Genomic DNA, 17,523 nt, shown 5'->3' on the forward strand with positions numbered 1-17,523 from the left:
TTGTGTGGCTACATCTATTTGGGGAGCCCCTGGCAGTGGGACCAGGACTAATTCCAGGTGCATGAAATGGCTTTTCGGAACACATTCCCTAGGATGGGATACCTTGTCGGCCTTGACACAGCAGAGAGGTGCTGTGGGATGTTTTGTATGACAAATGTGTTGCTCTGATTGGTCAATAAATAAAATACTGATTGGCCAGTGGCTAGGCAGGAAGTATAGGCGGGACTAACAGAGAGGAGAAAAGAAAGAACAGGAAGGCAGAAGTCACTGCCAGCTGCCGCCAGGACAAGCAGAATGTGAAGATGCCTGTAAGCCACGAGCCACGTGGCAAGGTATAGATTTGTGGAAATGGACTAACTTAAGCTATAAGAACCACGGCCATACAGTTGGTAAGCAATATAAGTCTCTGTGTTTACTTGGTTGGGTCTGAGCGGCTGTGAGACTGGCAGGTGACAAAGATTTGTCCTGACTGTGGGCCAGGCAGGAAAACTCTAGCTATAGGGAGGGGCTCAGCCCTGCCTTACCCTCTCTGAGGAGTAGATGGGGGGTGGAATGGGGGAGATAGGAGGACGGGAGAAGAGAAGGGAGGGGGAACTGGGATTGGTTTGTAAAATGAAAAAAAAAAAACTTTAACAACAACACAACAGCTTTTTCTATAAATAACCTCAATTTGCTGACTTTCTCTGCCACTTGAGTGCTCACTTTTCTTTACACTTTTCCCACATTACATATGCTTTGTTTTGTGAAGAAGGGTTTGCAGGGACTAGAACAGAGTCACGTATGAGAGTCGAGTCATCACATGTGCCAGTAGTGACTCCCAAACTGTGAGATGCATTCTCCTGTGGATTGCTTATGTTTGATGAATTTTGTATTTGTTTTCATAAGTCATAAAGCTCCTTGCTGCTCACAGAAGCTGGTCTTCAGTGTAAATATCTCTGTGTGTCTTGGACTCATACTGGTTGATCTTACTGATCCAGCAAGTGCAGGTTTAAGTCTGTGCTGTGATGCTAGACTGGCCCCAAAGAAAGAAAGACACCACAAGGAGTCAACAAGTCAGCTGTCAGGTTACAGCTGTCACTCAGGGATGCTGATGGGCAAAACTTGCCTGAATACACACCTTGATTGTCCTGAACAACAGGCACTGAGGATTCTTAATTACATATTCTCTAGTGGATTTGTGTGGAGAGACACTGCTATATCATCGAATTTTATTTGTAGAGTAGTTGTCCAAATAAAGCAAAAATGAAGTGTAGAACCAGACCTGAAACACCTGTGTTGTACAGAACACCAGCTGTTTTGTTCCAGGAAGTAGTGTCCTCATCCTCCAAAAGGATTGATGTTTTTAGAGCACTGTTAGTGTGCTGTTCTTCTTAGGACTTAATTTTAAGTTTCCATCTTTAGCCTGTCATTTTATAGGAATTGTAAGCCCAAGTAGTCCATATGTGTGGTTAAATATTGTTATATAGTCTCTCTCTCTCTCTCTCTCTCTCTCTCTCTCTCTCTCTCTGTGTGTGTGTGGTTAAGTGTTGTTATACAAAAGATCAAACACCTGGACTAAGGAAGGATTTTTATTTCATCAGAAAAACAGTTTTGAACATTTTCTAAGCTCTAAGAAACAGTAAATTAGAATGTGTAGTTATACTTCTAAATCTTTGTAATCCATTGTTTTTCAACTTGTTACTCATTTATCTACATTATTGCTACTAAAATTATATTATGATATATTGATTATATTTAATCAATGGTCATAGTATACACAGGCTCAAAATTATCTCTAAGAAAAACATGGATTACATGTACTGTGATTGATATGGCAATCATTTCATTTCATAGACATTAACTCTAAACAAAGCATGGCCTAAAGGAAGATTCACTTTTATATATTTATGTATCAGTTCTGTCTTGTTTAACAAAAATTATGTGATTTATTAATAACTTAATGTAAACGAATGACCTTCCTAAGTTATAAGGAGAAAGAAAACATAGTTTCTACTTTAGAGGAGTAACAGGTGAAGGTCTGTATTTGAGCATGTAGGATTGGACCACTTCCAGAGCAGAAATCCAGCCAATTTTCAAGAAAAATCACAATGTTTCAGTTTTGAATTTTGATGCATTTGGAACATATGCAGCAGAACATTTTCTTCTTGCTGTCTCCTGCTAAACTAATTATGTATACTACCATACTGGTTTCCCTGTGCTGGGGAGTTAGCTCAAGTATATGTAGAATAGAGAATTCTCCTGGTTCATGGTCCTCATTCAGTGGTGGGACCAATTTCCTCTTCGGTTTTTCAAAAATAAAAATGCTTGACTCATTTAAATTATTAAGTAGCGACTGTGTATTCCAGGCCTGAGTGTGGTAGCAACCAGGACAGGTACAGATCCATCTTCTGGCGGCTTGTGTTCTCATGGAGTGGGGATAGAGTGTGATGCAGATTCCTGATGCATTAGTGTCCTGGAGGCAATAAAGCACACGAGATAGAGTGCTGTATTGGGGACCAGAATGATTTGAAGTCTCATTGGTCAGTGGCCTGGCAGGTGTGAAAAGATCAGAAAGGCCAGTGAGGATGAAGCGTTAGGAATGTGAGCAGTAGGGATTGAGTCCAGTAGACACTTTAGTCATAACTAGAAGTTTTTAAGTGGAAAGTTTTGACTAATTCATGGTCGGTCACTCTGGAGACTCCACGGGCAGTGAAACAGGGTCGGTTCCGGCAGGACTCCAGAAAGAAGGAGAACCCGGAGACTCATCCCAGCGTCTAGTGGAGAGAGGATGGCGGCTGGAATTCTGGAGGGTTGGGAACTGGTGTGGTGCAGTTTGAATGGGCTCTGTGCCTGGCCACACTGCTTGTACAGGCTCCTGGATGACAAGATTTCATGCTAACATGGCTGAAAGTTCAATTCCTTGAAAGATCATACTTTAGTGAGGACTCTTCCTGTCTTGAGGACGTTAGCTATTCTGAAAAGTTAATGGGCTGGGGGGAAGGGGAGGGGGGCAGGAAGGGAGAGAACAAGGGAATCTGTGGCTGTTATGTAGAACTGAATAGTATTGTAAAATAAAAAAAAAAAAGTTAAAATGTTTGTCTGCGATAGCTTCTTTAGCTTCTTTTTGTTACATGGAAAGTGCTGACTTAGCCCAGGTTCTGTGGCAAGTTCATGTTTAAATGCCTGTTCTCTGCTTTGAGTTTACCCGACTAATGTATACTATAATGAGAATTAGTTCAGGTTTTTAACTGCCTCAATGAAAATTCATGTTTTTTTTAAATGAGGAAAGGTTGAATAGAATTGCTCTTTGTTATATATGAACTATGTGTGTTGAACTTTGGGCCTTGTGTAAAGTTTGGGTTTCTGGAATTCTTTTGCTAGTCACATTGTCCTGATGCTTGCCGATGATATGGCGTGCAATGCTCGAAACCCCAAGCCGGCCACAGTGTTCAGCCACAAGAACATGGAGCTCAATGTGTATGGAGATGATGTGGAAGTGGACTACAGAAGCTATGAGGTTCGTTGTCAGAAACTTGGGAAATGTGGTAGTCATCTTCTTTCAACCCTAGCCTCAGTTGTCAGATCACATCTGTCCCAGGCTGCGAGTCCTTTAGACCACATCCTTTGTCTGCGTGTCTTACGTCTAGTGAGACTGCTTGGAAATATCTGTGGATTGAATGTGTATGAATGTTTGACTTCTTACTTATTTGATCATCTGAGAATGTAAAATGGTCCCCTACCTTGTTAGCCAATAAGATTCTATTAAAACCATCAGCATTTTGCTGTATTCTGGGAAAGATTGTAAGCTAAACAGCTTGCGCACATATGTTTATACATGTTTCCCATTCATGATCTAGGGAAAAATCCATTGAAAAAGCTGACTGGATTTTCTGCTTTTTATTTTTTATTTTTGGTTTTTCGAGACAGGGTTGTAGCTTTGCGCCTTTCCTGGAACTCGCTTTGGAGACCAGGCTGGCCTCGAACTCACAGAGATCCGCCTGCCTCTGCCTCCCGAGTGCTGGGATTAAAGGTGTGTGCCACCACCGCCCGGCTGATTTTCTGCTTTTTAAAATAAGTATGGACAATAGATGACTTAGCTGTTAACTTCATATCAGTATTTTTCCCCTACAGCTTTAAACATGACTTCAAAGAACCTCAGACACCTAGAAATTAATTCTAAGCTGGGAAGATCTGTTCCAAGTGTGTTTTATAGTTGAAGACATTCCGATGGAAATCTAAGTGACAGGCGCATCCAAAATTAAATATGCATAATTTGGCAGGGGTGGTGGTGGTTATGGCACTGTCCTCTTCTGTGACTAACCTGTAATTCACTGAGTGGTGGCATAGGCTAGCTGCATGTTTGACTAGTTATTCACAAATGTTTGTATTTCATCTCCTCCCAAAGAATTGCCTGTATAAATAAGTCAGTAAACTTTGGGGTCAATTTTTAACACATAATTGAAAATTCTAAATTGGGAGTTAAGTTATTTTGCTCCAACATAGCTTTCCTTGTTAGTTTTTACTACTAAGACTTTTCTTTAGGTCGTGTCTTGCTGTGTAGCCCAGTCTAGCGTTGAGGTTACACTTCTCTTGCCTCAGTGTCCTGTGCCCGCACACCCCGCTCCCCATGCCGGGTCTTAGGCACACATACCACATCAGGCCATCTTTTACTTTTAGGAGCAGAGTGACATGAAGGTGCATGCTTAGCTTTAGGAATCTAAAACAAATTGCAGTTTGTTTTCTGTTTCATTTTCACTTTATGCTTAGTGTAAATGGTGGCAGAGCCTTCTGTCCCGACTGACCGGTCCTAAATAAACCACAAAAGCTTATATTAATTACAGAATGCTTGACCAATAGCTCAGGCTTATTACTAACCAGCTCCTAATTTAAATTAACCCATTTCTATTAATCTATGTATTGCCACGGGGTCTGTGGCTTACTGGTTCTCCAGCATCCTGCTTCTTGGGCGGTTTTGCATTTCTCTTGATTCTGCCCCCTTCCTCTGAGTCCTTAGTTGGATTGTTCTGTCTAACCTTATCCTGCCTTGCTATAGGCCCAAACAGTTTTATTATCAACCAGTGAGAGCAACACATATTGACAGTGTACAGAAGGATCATTCCATAGCAGCTGAGTAATACATAGATAGGAGGAATCTTGAGTTTTTTCAGGTTCGATTTCATCAGATTGCTCTTTTTTTTTTTGAAAAAAAAAAAATTCTTATTTTCTTATTTTTTCAGGTAACTGTGGAGAACTTTCTACGGGTATTAACCGGGAGGGTGCCACCTAGTACGCCTCGCTCAAAGCGTCTTCTTTCTGATGACAGAAGCAATATTCTCATTTATATGACAGGTATTTCAGAACTTCAAGACTCCATAGTAGATTATGTTGAAACATGTTGAAATGAAACCCTGTGTACAAATGCTAAAGTTTAACTTTAGCTAAAGTAGTATGGTGTATAGTTGTTTATTCTCTTGATATAGAACTACTTGAAATGATATTTAAATGGGATATGGGTTGAGGATCTTTATTCTAGAATCTGAAATTGTTGCCAACCTGTGCAAATGTCACAAGTAGAAAAATTCCCATCTGACGTCATGTGGCAGGTGAGAGTCAAAATGCAGTTTTTCTCACTGAAAACGGACAAAGTTACCTTCAGACTCTGTGCATAAGAAACCTCAGTTAATTTCCTGTTTATACCTGGGTTCTAGCCCCGGAATGTCTGACTGTGTGGAAACAGGTATTCCACAGTCAGCAGCCTCCTGGTCTCCCACTGTGGATGAGGACAGCACACGTTTGTTTGGTTTGTGTTGGCTCCTTGCTCTACACAAAGCTCTTCTGTTCTGTTTCCTTTCCTTACTCTCAGACCGTCGCACCCACTTCTGGTTTTAGTCTCCTCTTGGTCCTCGTACTCAAGTACTTAATAGAAATTGCAAACCTGTCCCTTCTCTGCTGAACAGTTTACAGTCCCAGGTTTTACTGCTTAAGGATTAACTCAGTGTAGAGCTCAGACTTCTTTGTTTTGGTCTGGGGTAGGGTTCGTGTAGGTGAGCATGTTCCCCTAATGTTGTAATTTGTAGGCTAGCCTCAGTTAATGTACTAAACCACACAGTTTAGATATTTTACATTTCTTTTCTGGATGTGTTGCCATTTTTTGAAAATAACTCCAGCCTTGAAGGAAATTCCAGTGGTTTTAATATAGAGTCTGAGGCCTTCCTCTTCTGAGCTGCTGCTGCTTGCGTGGGGAGCATGGTTTTTGAGGGCACCATTGTCTCCCTTTGTTCTTGTGTCTTCTGCCCTGCTTTCCGCTACAACAGGAGTCTAGTAGTTGTGGCAGAGAGAGGCAAGCTCACAGTGTCAGCATTTCTGTCCAGGTTTTTACAGGGAAGGGTTGCGGACGTCTGCCACCGAGTGGGATAGCTGATGATTATGATAACACGGTGATGACAGAGCTGGTCTACTGGAGGCTTTCTGTACATATGAACTGTTCTAAGTCACTGCCTCTGCCCCCACTTTTCTCCTCCAGCAGCCGGGGGATTTCGGTGCTGCCGTCCAGAGTCGCCGTGTGGGGTTGTGCAGATGGTCACCCTGGGCACACGGCACTTGGCTTGGTGTCAAGGGGACCTGAGGTCTAGTGTGTTTTGACTGACTTGTGTCGCCTGCTGCAGGGATGTCTCATGGGAAGGAGGAATACACCTTTACCCGCCAAGGCTTAGTCGCCACTCGCTCCTGTCCCACGGGGCTGGAACTAAAATAGGCCTTCCCTTCCTTCATTGCCCAGAGGAAGGCACCTTGAACAGTCTGCACACGGAGCTGCACCAGCTGGTAACGCGCGCGCTCCCTTTATGACTGAGGAAAGCGAGGCAGAGATTAAGTTATTTACCTAAAATAGCACAGTCTGTAAGTGGCACAGCGAGTGGCTGAGTCCAGACAGACTGGCTCTTTCTTGTCACCACCCCCTGGTCAGCTCTAATGGACTGTGTTCAGTGTTCAGGGATAAAAACATCAGTTTTTAGTTGAGAACTGCACTCCCTAGTAATAATAGCATGGAGTGTGCACTGAATGAACAGCGCACCAGGGACTAGGCAGTGTTTTTAGCTTCTTTCTCACAAAAAATGTGAACCATTTTATGGGTAAGATAAATTTCAGACATAGTGGAGGCCAGTGGGCTTATGTAATTGAATAATAGAAAAACTCTTAAAGAATTATATGTACTGTTCTTATGCAGTCTAGCATTCCTTTTTTAGTTTACAGGGAAAATTAAATTTGTTTTTCAGTCTCTATTTTAGGTAAGAAAATAGTATTAAAACATTGCAATAAGTGATGTAGCTGTGTATATCTGGATGCATTTATTACTGTATGTATTTCTGTATGTACTAGGAAATATGTGAGTGTTGTCTTTTTGGCTTTCTTCAAGGTCATGGGGGAAATGGTTTCTTGAAATTCCAAGATTCTGAAGAAATCACCAACATAGAGCTTGCGGATGCTTTTGAACAGATGTGGCAGAAAAGACGGTAATCAGCAAGTAACTCTTCACTTTATTATTTAACATCTCCTGTATTTCTCCTGCAGTGTGAGGGCTGAACCAGGGCTTGGGCACACCAGGCAAGTGTTCTAGCCTGGGCTACACACCCAGCCCCAAATAAATGACTTCTTATTGCAAGATGCACTAGTAATCACATTTTCCCGTGGGAGATGTATAATTATTTTACATGATTTTCAAATGATTTAGCTTGCCCTAATCATTTCTTCTACCATGAAATTTGTATTTGTTATTTCATTGAACAGAGCCTTGTGAAAGAAAAATTCAGTTATTATTTAACATGAATGAGTTGACTTGAAATATTTTTTATTTATTCAGTTAGTGTTGTGTTTATGTGTGCATTTGTACACATGCATGTGTATGCACATGTGTGTATATGTCCTTCTACTGTGTGGGTTGTGGGGACTGAACTCAGGTCAGCAGAGTCTTTTCCTGTAGAGCCCTCCCGTTGGCCCTGGATTGGCTTTTAAGATGACACTTCATGTCATGTAGCTGAAGGGTGTTCTTGCCGCCCCCCACTCCTTAAACTCACGACCTTCAGCTTCCTGAGTAGCTGAAGTTACAGATGTGTGCTGCTACATTAGTTCATTATGTTTGGTTCAACCTCACTAAAGTTTCAGAGCACAAGTAAATGCCACCAGATTCTTTGCCAGAATACAGGTGGAACGCCTCTAGTTCCTGGTGTTCTCTGAGACCTGGTGAGCACAGACTTTCTTGCCTGTTTCTGTCGGCATGCTGACCTTCTGATCCCTGCAAGAGCACTCTGAGGCTTCTCTAGGCCACAGCCCCAAACTCTTCCACACTTTTTCCCCATGTGGCTCTACCTCTCAGTGGCAGGTTTCTTGTTGCTAGGACACAAGGCAAGAGTGTTCGGGGAGGAGAGGCTTACTCTGGCCCTCAGTTCTGGAAGGGACGGTCCAGTCCATCTTGGTAAGGGAGGCACAGTGTGTGGGGCGAGTCGGTTGTCAGTGGCAGGAGCCTGTGGTTGCCTTGTTCATATCTTGGAGGATGAAGAAGTGGAGACAAGAAGCCAGTACCACAAGTCCCTGAGGGCAGCGTTTCTAACTGGTGGCCCTCTGTTGAGAGGCTAGGACCCTGGGCACTGTGGCTGAGCTAACAGAAACAGCTCCCTGGGGTGGACTGTGAGGGTGGCGGCAGGATTTTGATTTGGCCAGTGCTTTCAGATTCTGAACCACAGAGATTGAATATGTCACACGCTCCTGCCACCACGGATGGAGCCAGTCAGCCACCATGCCTTCCCTTCCATGGAGTGGAATGTAAGTTAAACGGATGCCCTTCAGTTGTGTCTGCTGGGATTTTATCCCAGGACGACAATGACGACAACGGTGGCACAGACACCTGTCTCAGCGCGTGTCTCCCTCCTGAGTTACAGATCTGCTTTCTGTACATGGCCTGAGTGTGGTGACTGAGGCGTACACGCGAATATAGGAAATATGGGCATCATCAGAACCTCTCTACACATACGTGCTGACATACAGAGTTACAGCTCTGTGTGTATGTGTTAAGTTTCCAAGAAAACTTTCATGTCAAGAGTTCTTGAATATCTGTCTGAGTTCTGCATCCTGTGGCCAGGATCAGAGGGCACACAAATGGACACAGCTGCCCTGGGGTGTGCCCAGTGTGCCTTCTGGAGTGTCTTCATGAGCAGGATTCTTCTCATAACTTAGCTAGTGAGATGACTCAGGATTACATCATTGAATTATTGGAGAAATGTTAGTGTGCAGTTAACAGTGTGATTCATGTCAGGTTTTGTCACTTTTCTTTCAGCTACAATGAGCTGTTGTTTATTATTGATACTTGCCAAGGTGCATCCATGTATGAGCGGTTTTATTCTCCCAACATCATGGCTTTGGCTAGTAGCCAAGTGGGAGAGGATTCGCTGTCAGTAAGTGTCTGCCCATTGCTGTTTCTCAAATCACTTCATATGTTTTATGGGTAGATGTGCTGTTCTTGGACTTTATAAACAGGACATTTCGGTATTTTAAACCGTGGGTTAGGATGATCCTGTTTGACAGATCCTTTCCCTACTTTGACAGCATCAACCAGACCCAGCCATTGGAGTGCATCTTATGGACAGGTACACATTCTATGTCTTGGAATTTTTGGAAGAGATTAATCCAGCTAGCCAAACTAACATGAATGACCTTGTAAGTATTCCATTCACTTGATTTCAGCATGTTGGTATGCTAGCTTTAGTGTGATGTGTGCAGTCTCTTCTTCCCAGGATTCCAGGGGTGCTGTCTTTGCATCATGGTGTGGCCTTTTCAACTGTTTTGAATCTACCTTTTTTTTAAAATTAGTATCTTCTTCCTTTAAAAACCTTCAAAATTATGCTTATCTGTTTGTGTGGGTGTGCATCTATGTGTGCATGTATATGCATGTGTGTGCATATGTTTACATATGTGGCATGTGTGTGCATATGTGCATGTACAGAGGCCAGAGCACAGTCTGAGGGAGTCAGGTTGTGTCCTTCTGTCATGTGGGTCCTGGGGATGGAACTGAAGTCATCAGGTTTGGTGGCATGTACCCATACCTGCTAGGCCATCTTGTTGTCTCCCAGTGTGCCCGTTAGCACGCAGGGCCACAGGCTTTAACCCTGTCACCCTCTTTTCCTGAGGTACTTGGCTACTTGGTTTCATTTGCATATTATCTTTTACCTGCTAGGTCTATTTAAAACCTGTCTGTTCACCTTTTGAAGTTCTGCCCATTCTGAGTCAAACAATACTCTTCCAGGAAAGCTACCTGACTTCTTCCTTCCTTGGAATTTATTTTACCATCTCAGAACTTCCATAGAACTTAATTTCTCATTTGTAACATTTACCACAGCCTGTCTTTTGTTGATTTCAGGCAGTGAGTGAAGTCTTTGTCATTTAATGTGAAGCTCTTGGAAGGAGACCTTACCCTACATAGTGTTTGTAGACTATAATTCCTAGTAGAGTCTCTTAGTATAACTTGAGTTTAATTAAAATTTCCCTTCTTTCCTGTGCTGATGGGGCCATTTCAATCACAGCAGCTTGAAGTTGCTGTTGAGTTGGCAAAGTGAGAAGCTGCAGATGGTGGTTGTGTGATGACGTCACTCTGTCCACCTGCTTACCCTGTGTCTGTAACTGAAAGTTTTCCTGTGCCCACCCGGCTCTGGTCCTCGCGGTCCTGCAGCCACTCAGACCCAAATGAACACACAGATAATAAAGCCACAGAACACATGACAACATATAGATAAACGGAAATGGACTGAGTTTAAATGTAAGAGCTAGTCAGTGGTAGGCCTGAGCTAATGGCTGAGCAGTTTGAATTAACATGAACTTCTGAGTGATTATTTTATAAGTAGCTGCAGACTGCAGGGTTAGGCGGGACCTGAGGAAAACTTTTAGCTCCATGTGTCTGTCTGTTCATCTGCACACACTCGTCTGGTCTTCTTGTCCTGCCCTCCCTGTGCCAGTGTCCTGCTTGCTGTGACCCCTGGCTTAGGATGTTCCTTCAGTGTCGATCAGTGCCATCGCTGGCTGTGCACAACATGGGGCGGACGCTGCTTCCGCTTTCCTGGAGCTTAGGAACAGAGGGTGGCCGAGCAGATGGCTCTGTTCCTACCCTCTGCCCTGGGCTCTCACTGAGCAGAATCCTTTGGAGTGAATTTTCAGTATTGAAGGAGTCCTGCCAAATTCTGAAAGCTGCTGCTGTTGGCTGCCAAGTGTGATAGGCATACTGGCTAATACCAGTTTGAAGATTGTGTATTTTGATGCTTGTTAAATCCTGATAGGAACTTGAATATTTAAATAAACTTTTTATAATGCTAATTTCACTTAAAAAATCAACTAATTAATTGATTTTATATCCTGACCACAGCTCCCCTCCCTCTTCTCTTCTTACTCCCTCCCCCCTCCTCATTCCCCCCCCCCAATCCACCCCTCTTCTGTATTCGCTCAGAAAGGGGCAGGCCTCCCCTGTGCATCAGCAAAGCATGGCCTATTAAGCTGCCATAAGACCAAGCTCTTATTCAGTCTGGGCAGGGCACTCCAGCGTGAGGAATTGGTTCCCAAGAGCCAGTCAACGCACCAGGGACAGCCCTGCTCCCATTGCAGGGAGGCCCACAAGTCAACCAAGCTGTGCAGCTGTCTCATATATACAGAGGGCCAGGTCACTCATATTCAGGCTCCCTGGTTATTGGTTCAGACTGTGAGCTCCCGTGAGCCAAACTAGCCATTTCTGTGGATTTTCTTGCGATGTCCCTGACCCTGCTAATTTCACTTTTTAAGGAGACAAAAGGCTCCACCTTATGTCTCTCCCTTATGAAAACATGCTTTTCCCTTAGAACTTCTGCTATCACAGAACCTGAGCCCAGCAGCTCCTGTGGCCATTTATCTCTATGGGAATGTGACACACATTTAATTTGAAAGTAAAATGCATCACCTGGCTTATAGGACTTAATTTTAAAATCTTTTTCTCAGTTTTTGGAATGCATGGCATGCCATTTCAAAAGTTTAAAATATGTATTGTTCTTTGATGTCTAATAAATTTAAAAACTACTTTTCCCATTGAAATTATGAGAAATAATGAGACTTTTAATTGATTGCAGTATATGTATATACACATATATACACATACACACACACACACATATAAAATCTATCAATCATCTATCTATCCATACTCCTTATTATCTTAACTTGGTTTCTCATTTCCATTTGAAAATTCAATGATGTCTATTTTAATGTCTTTCAATAAGAATGATCCTTAAGTGTCAGGTGTGATGGTGCACACCTTTAATCCCAGGACTATCGAGGCAGAGGCAGTGGATCTCTGTGACTTTGAGGCCAACCTGGTTCCAGGACAGCCAGGCCTATGTAGAGAGACCCTGTCTCAAACGCACACACATTCATGTATGCATGCATGCACACACACACAAAATGATCTGTGGTTATCAATAAGAACTTTTAGGTATAGTGATTTGCTATATCTCTAGGTCATAATAATATTTGTTTTGTTTTCTGTTGGCTAGAGATAAAGTTTGCTGAGGAACTGTGGTCATAGGGCTGTGTTGGGTCCTGGAGGAGCAATAGACTATCTCATCCCCCTTAAAAGTACACTGTGCCCTGGTGACTTTCCTATTTTATAGTCTCTGGCACCTCAGGTCATCTTTAGAAGGTGACTGTGAACTCCAGTAAACACTCCTTTTGCTTTTCACAGTGAGTGAGCATGTGTCTGTCTTTGATAATCACTAATGTGGAATGTCACAGGGAAGATTAACACAGAAGTTACTGTGACATCTGTGAGTAGGGAAGTCTTGGTTTTCACCTGTCTTTTTGGAGGGACCTTGGGTTCATTTCCACCATGGTTAAACTAGTTTAATTGGTTATAAAGTAGCACATTGTTTCAAAGCAGTAGCAAGAGGTATGCTGTAGGGGGTGATACTTGACCTTCCTGGAGTACAGTAGGGCTCCCCTTTAATCTTCTTTACACCTTGGACTACTGTGGCGCATTGTACCTGACAGTCATGTTAGAGTCAGACCCTACTGTGATGGATTCTGACCAATTTCCTTATAGCACTCTTCGGATGTCTGTATGGCTTCCTTATGTCAAATACTGCAGTAAGAATGAAATGCTAGTCTTAACTCGTCCGTACCTTATCTTTAGAATACACTATAATCTAATGTATTGTTTTACTTGACTTAATAGAAGTTGTTTGTTTATGTGCTTATCACTATTACTAATATTGTTGTTATTGTTTTCATGTTTGTTTATGTGCTTATCACTATTACTAATATTGTTGTTATTGTTTTCAGTTCCAAGTTTGTCCCAAAAGTCTCTGTGTCTCTACTCCTGGACATCGTACTGACCTTTTTCAGCGAGATCCTAAAAATGTCCTGATAACTGATTTCTTTGGAAGTGTTCGGAAAGTGGAAATCACAACCGAGACTCTCAGTCTGCAACGGGATTCACAAGTTGTGGAGAGAAGGTATTCCTTTTAGTTGCTATGTGAATAGAAAGTTCTAGCTCATGGTTTGTGAATTTTTATAAGATGTACTAGGATCCACATTAGTGATTATCAAGGACAGACACATGCTCACTCACTGTGAAAAGCAAAAGGAATGTTTACTGGAGTTCACAGTCACCTTCTAAAGATGACCTGAGGTGCCAGAGACTATAAAATAGGAAAGTCACCAGGGTACAGTGTACTTTTAAGGGGGATGAGATAGTCTATTGCTCCTCCAGGACCCAAAGTTGGTGTTTGTAAGTAGTTTCGAGTTCCTGCCTGGTCTTCACCCTTCACAAGCTGTATGCTTTTCAGATTGTGGACGCAAGTTGTAAATATGGCTGGGAAACCGTGGTTGTGACTGGATTATGATGGTTTCCAAAATACAGTATTGGTCATATTGCAGGTTGAGATGTGTTGAGACTTGAGATGTCCACAACAGTCTGTCAGTCAAACATATTTTGCTGTTGGGTCTCTTGGTAATCAGTTAGGGAAGGTGGGAGAGAAGCATAAGGCAGATGTAGCTATGTAGGGCAGTGGTTTATGTGTGTGTTTGTGTGAGAGAAGGTGAAGGAAATTGGTTCAGGTTGGGGGTTTGAAATAATTTATAATGCTCATTTTTTTTTTCTGTAATTATTTTTGAAAGGCAAAACAGAAACTTTTGTGGGAACTATTGCAATTCCCCTTTCTAGGATGTAAGTGTTATCCAGTGCTGCCTGCTGTCTGGGCAGCTCGTACTGCACGGCCTTCCCAGATCTCCAGTGGCAGCAGCACGCACTGTTTCAAGGATTTATAGTTACGGTGCTGAAAGTAATAGAAAAAAGTTAAAGATGCAGGAAAGACTTCCTGGGAGGACTTAGGCACAATCGCACTTCTTGTTTCAGAATTCAAAGCCTTAAGTTGTTTTTTTTTTTTCAATTTCTTATGACTGTTAGTTTATAAAACTATGAAAGCAGCAGATAACAACAGAAGTAACAATTTTATTAATTTTTTAAATAGCAGCTTTTAAATTACCTTTGTAAAAATTGCTAAACTACACTTTAATACTTTAATGAACTTGATATAATTTAATACACTAACATCATGTCTCTTAGCAGTTGGTTTTAAAATTTTTCAGACTTTAACCTGGAAAGCTGTTCACTCCCAGATAGCCACCTGAACACTGATGTAAATAATCTCTCTTGGAGACAAGGACGGCTTTGCACTTTGTTTCTCCCAACACTGAATGAACGGTGTGTATTAGTGTTACTGGATGCTGAAGAGGAGTTCAGTGGGATTGTAGTGAGTTTTGTTATGTATTCTGGAAGAATGGATTTTTGCCTTTTCAGTTTTCTCTGTGTATTTGTTTGAAAGCAGAATTCTTAGTGCTGACAATTGTCTCCGTTTATATCTAAGGGTAAAACTAAGCTTTGCAGCTGCATTCCACCGTCTGTTGGCTTAGCGCGCCCTCTAGTGTTTGCAAATAGGTTTTATTTAGGGTGTCGCTATTTACCTGGAGCCCTTATAATGACTGATGTAAACAGGGCATAGTGGTGTGCACTGGTGTCCCTGCCTTCCATCTCTTTGAAAGGTTCAAGCAGGAAGACTGCACCCAAGAATTAGCTATCCCATGCAACATAGAGAGACCCCTCTCAAAAACATTGCTGGTTCCGTCATTTAGCTGACATGAGATTTCATTCCTGTTTTGCTCTAGGAATTTTTACATGTATAAACAGATATTATCTCATTGTGTGCAGTGCTATTCACATGCAGATATGAATGACAGTCTATGTAGAGAAGAGTCTGTTCACCAGAAAGTAGATATCACAAAAAAACTGGTTTTGTGAAGGAAATACTGGGTGACGTTCTATTATTTACTTTTTCAAATTTTAGACCAGCAATATTAATACAGTGTTACTAAATTTTAGTTACATTTTAAAAAACACTTTCACATAATGGAACAATGCATTATATTGGTTCAGACTGGCTTTTTTATGTTTTATTTTTGTGTAGTCTCAGCATACACCCTTAATCATATAGAATGAAATCATTAGTATACAAAACGAATTGGAATTTTTATGTGTTTTCTGAAACTTAGGCAGGGGAGGGTGTCGTCATGGAGCTCCAGTGAGCACAGGGGTGCAGATTGCTCTTTGACTCAGTTTACTTCCTTCAGATAGTGTGTTTTGCCTTTTGTGCTATTTTACTTGTGAAATTTATGTATATTGACCATGGCTATAGTTTTTCATTAAAAAGATCCATTGTATAAACGTATGGGACCTTCAAAGAATAAAATATTATTGAACAAAGGATAATTTACTTAAATGGAACGCCTTTTAATGTATATTTCAGAATTTTGACAAACATTCAGTTGGTATATTCAGTTTGTCATGCTAAGTACTTTATGACTCTTCTCTTAGCCACCCTGACTGTTTCCAGGCCCAAGGCCTCCCTTTAATAGACCGGCATGCACATGCAGCCATGCAGTAGAGCTCTTGGGGCTTTGGCTCTGCCTCGTGTGATAGGCTTGTGTCTGGATAGTTGTGTCAGCAGTACCTGCTGATGGTTATCCCACACACTGCCCATTTACAACAAAGGACCTTTCGCCCCGCCCCAGAGTTTGGGAACTATTTAGAACAAACTGCTGTAAACATTTGCATATAAGCGTTAAGATTTCTTTAAATCTGCGTACATATCTGAGTGTGGGGTTGCTGGCATGGGAACTGCAGGCTTGCTAGGAGACTGTCGTCAGCTGTTCTCCACGCCACCTTCCTTTGGTAGTCTCACAGATGACCACCCACACTCTCACTTGCTCCTGCTGTTCCTTTTAGCTGTTCTGGGTAGGAAAGCTCATGGTGGTTTTAATCTGAATAGTTAATGCCTAAAGATGCTGAGCATACTTTTATTTACTGGCCATTCATTCATCTTTCATAAAGTATCCTTTGAAGTCTTTTGCTCATTTTTAAAATATTGATTTGTTTCTTCATTAAATGTTGACAGTTCTCTGTATGTTCTGGATACAAGTTCTTTTTCAGATACATGAATCACAAAATGTTTTTTCCAGTCTGTGGTCTACCTTTCATTTTGGTTCACTATTGGTTGGTTTATCAACTTTCTCTATGTTTAGTGGCTTCTGGGAGTCATTCTTTGCCTAACCTAAAGTCACAGAGACTTCAAGAAGTTTATAGTTTCAAATTTTATGATTGAACCTCTGTTCTATTTTCAGTCAGTTTGTGAATATGATGTGAGTAGTGGTTGAAATTCATTTTGCTTATGAGTCAGCTTGTGAGTTTCTTACGGAAGCCTGCTGGGTTTTGATTGAGATTGGCTTGACTGTTGATTAGGGAGTATGGATAGCAACATTGGGTCCTACAGTCTGTGAGCATCTCCCAGCAGTTATTTGGGTAGTTATTTTCTAGGTGATAGTTATACAATTGATTTTTCTAATGATCCCTTGTTTGGGGGTCATATTGACTCTGGTGTTGCTGAACCAGAAACTCCAGAAGATGTCTCTTTTGACCAGATATGGGTAGCTTGATTCCACAGTGAAAGTGACTACCACATATATAATTCACCACATGCATTCCAGTGAATGTGTATTTACAGGAATTCAGTCAGAAGTTAGGGGATGTGTTTCCTGGAGACACCTGAGTGTTGGGTAAATTCATCCCGAATATTGTGGAATCTGTGACCGCACTGTTCATAGTGAGTAGGTTAGGCTCAACCTTGACCCACAGGTCGGGTGAGATGCTCCAGTCACAGCTGACAGGGTTTGTGCCTGACTTGTGCACAATGCCTGTGGTGGCTAATGTATTTGCTTCACTACAGTCTTCTATTACCCTCAGCATCTTACTTGGCCATCTGCTTTATTATCTTATGACAGTTTGCCACTCTAGTTATCTCAGAGTCTATTAAAATAGAATGTGAGAAATTAGGTGATTCATTTGATTTATAAAGGCATAGAACTACTATTGAAGTTATCCATTTTGTCATTTTGCAAACATAAAATTCTTATAGCTTCAAAATGCATTGA

At 41.8% G+C, this 17,523-nt stretch overlaps 1 protein-coding gene across 3 annotated transcripts in view; it reads left to right on the plus strand.

Moving 5' to 3' along the window:
* The window catches only part of Pigk (phosphatidylinositol glycan anchor biosynthesis class K), a 79,354-nt gene that overhangs the window by 22,007 nt on the left and 39,824 nt on the right, over window positions 1–17,523 (plus strand). For 2 of the 3 annotated variants that reach the window (XM_028879171.2, XM_028879172.2), the window contains exons 4-9: window positions 3,361–3,496; window positions 5,217–5,328; window positions 7,394–7,490; window positions 9,308–9,425; window positions 9,577–9,687; window positions 13,321–13,493. In XM_028879171.2, the coding sequence (XP_028735004.1) occupies window positions 3,361–3,496; window positions 5,217–5,328; window positions 7,394–7,490; window positions 9,308–9,425; window positions 9,577–9,687; window positions 13,321–13,493 (747 nt within the window). Of the gene's footprint in view, window positions 1–3,360; window positions 3,497–5,216; window positions 5,329–7,393; window positions 7,491–9,307; window positions 9,426–9,576; window positions 9,688–13,320; window positions 13,494–14,628; window positions 14,744–17,523 lie in introns of all 3 variants that reach the window. The other variant, XR_003735596.2, reaches the window with a different exon arrangement.

This window comes from Peromyscus leucopus, chromosome 6, assembly GCF_004664715.2.
Source record: "Peromyscus leucopus breed LL Stock chromosome 6, UCI_PerLeu_2.1, whole genome shotgun sequence".
NCBI lineage: Eukaryota > Metazoa > Chordata > Mammalia > Rodentia > Cricetidae > Peromyscus > Peromyscus leucopus.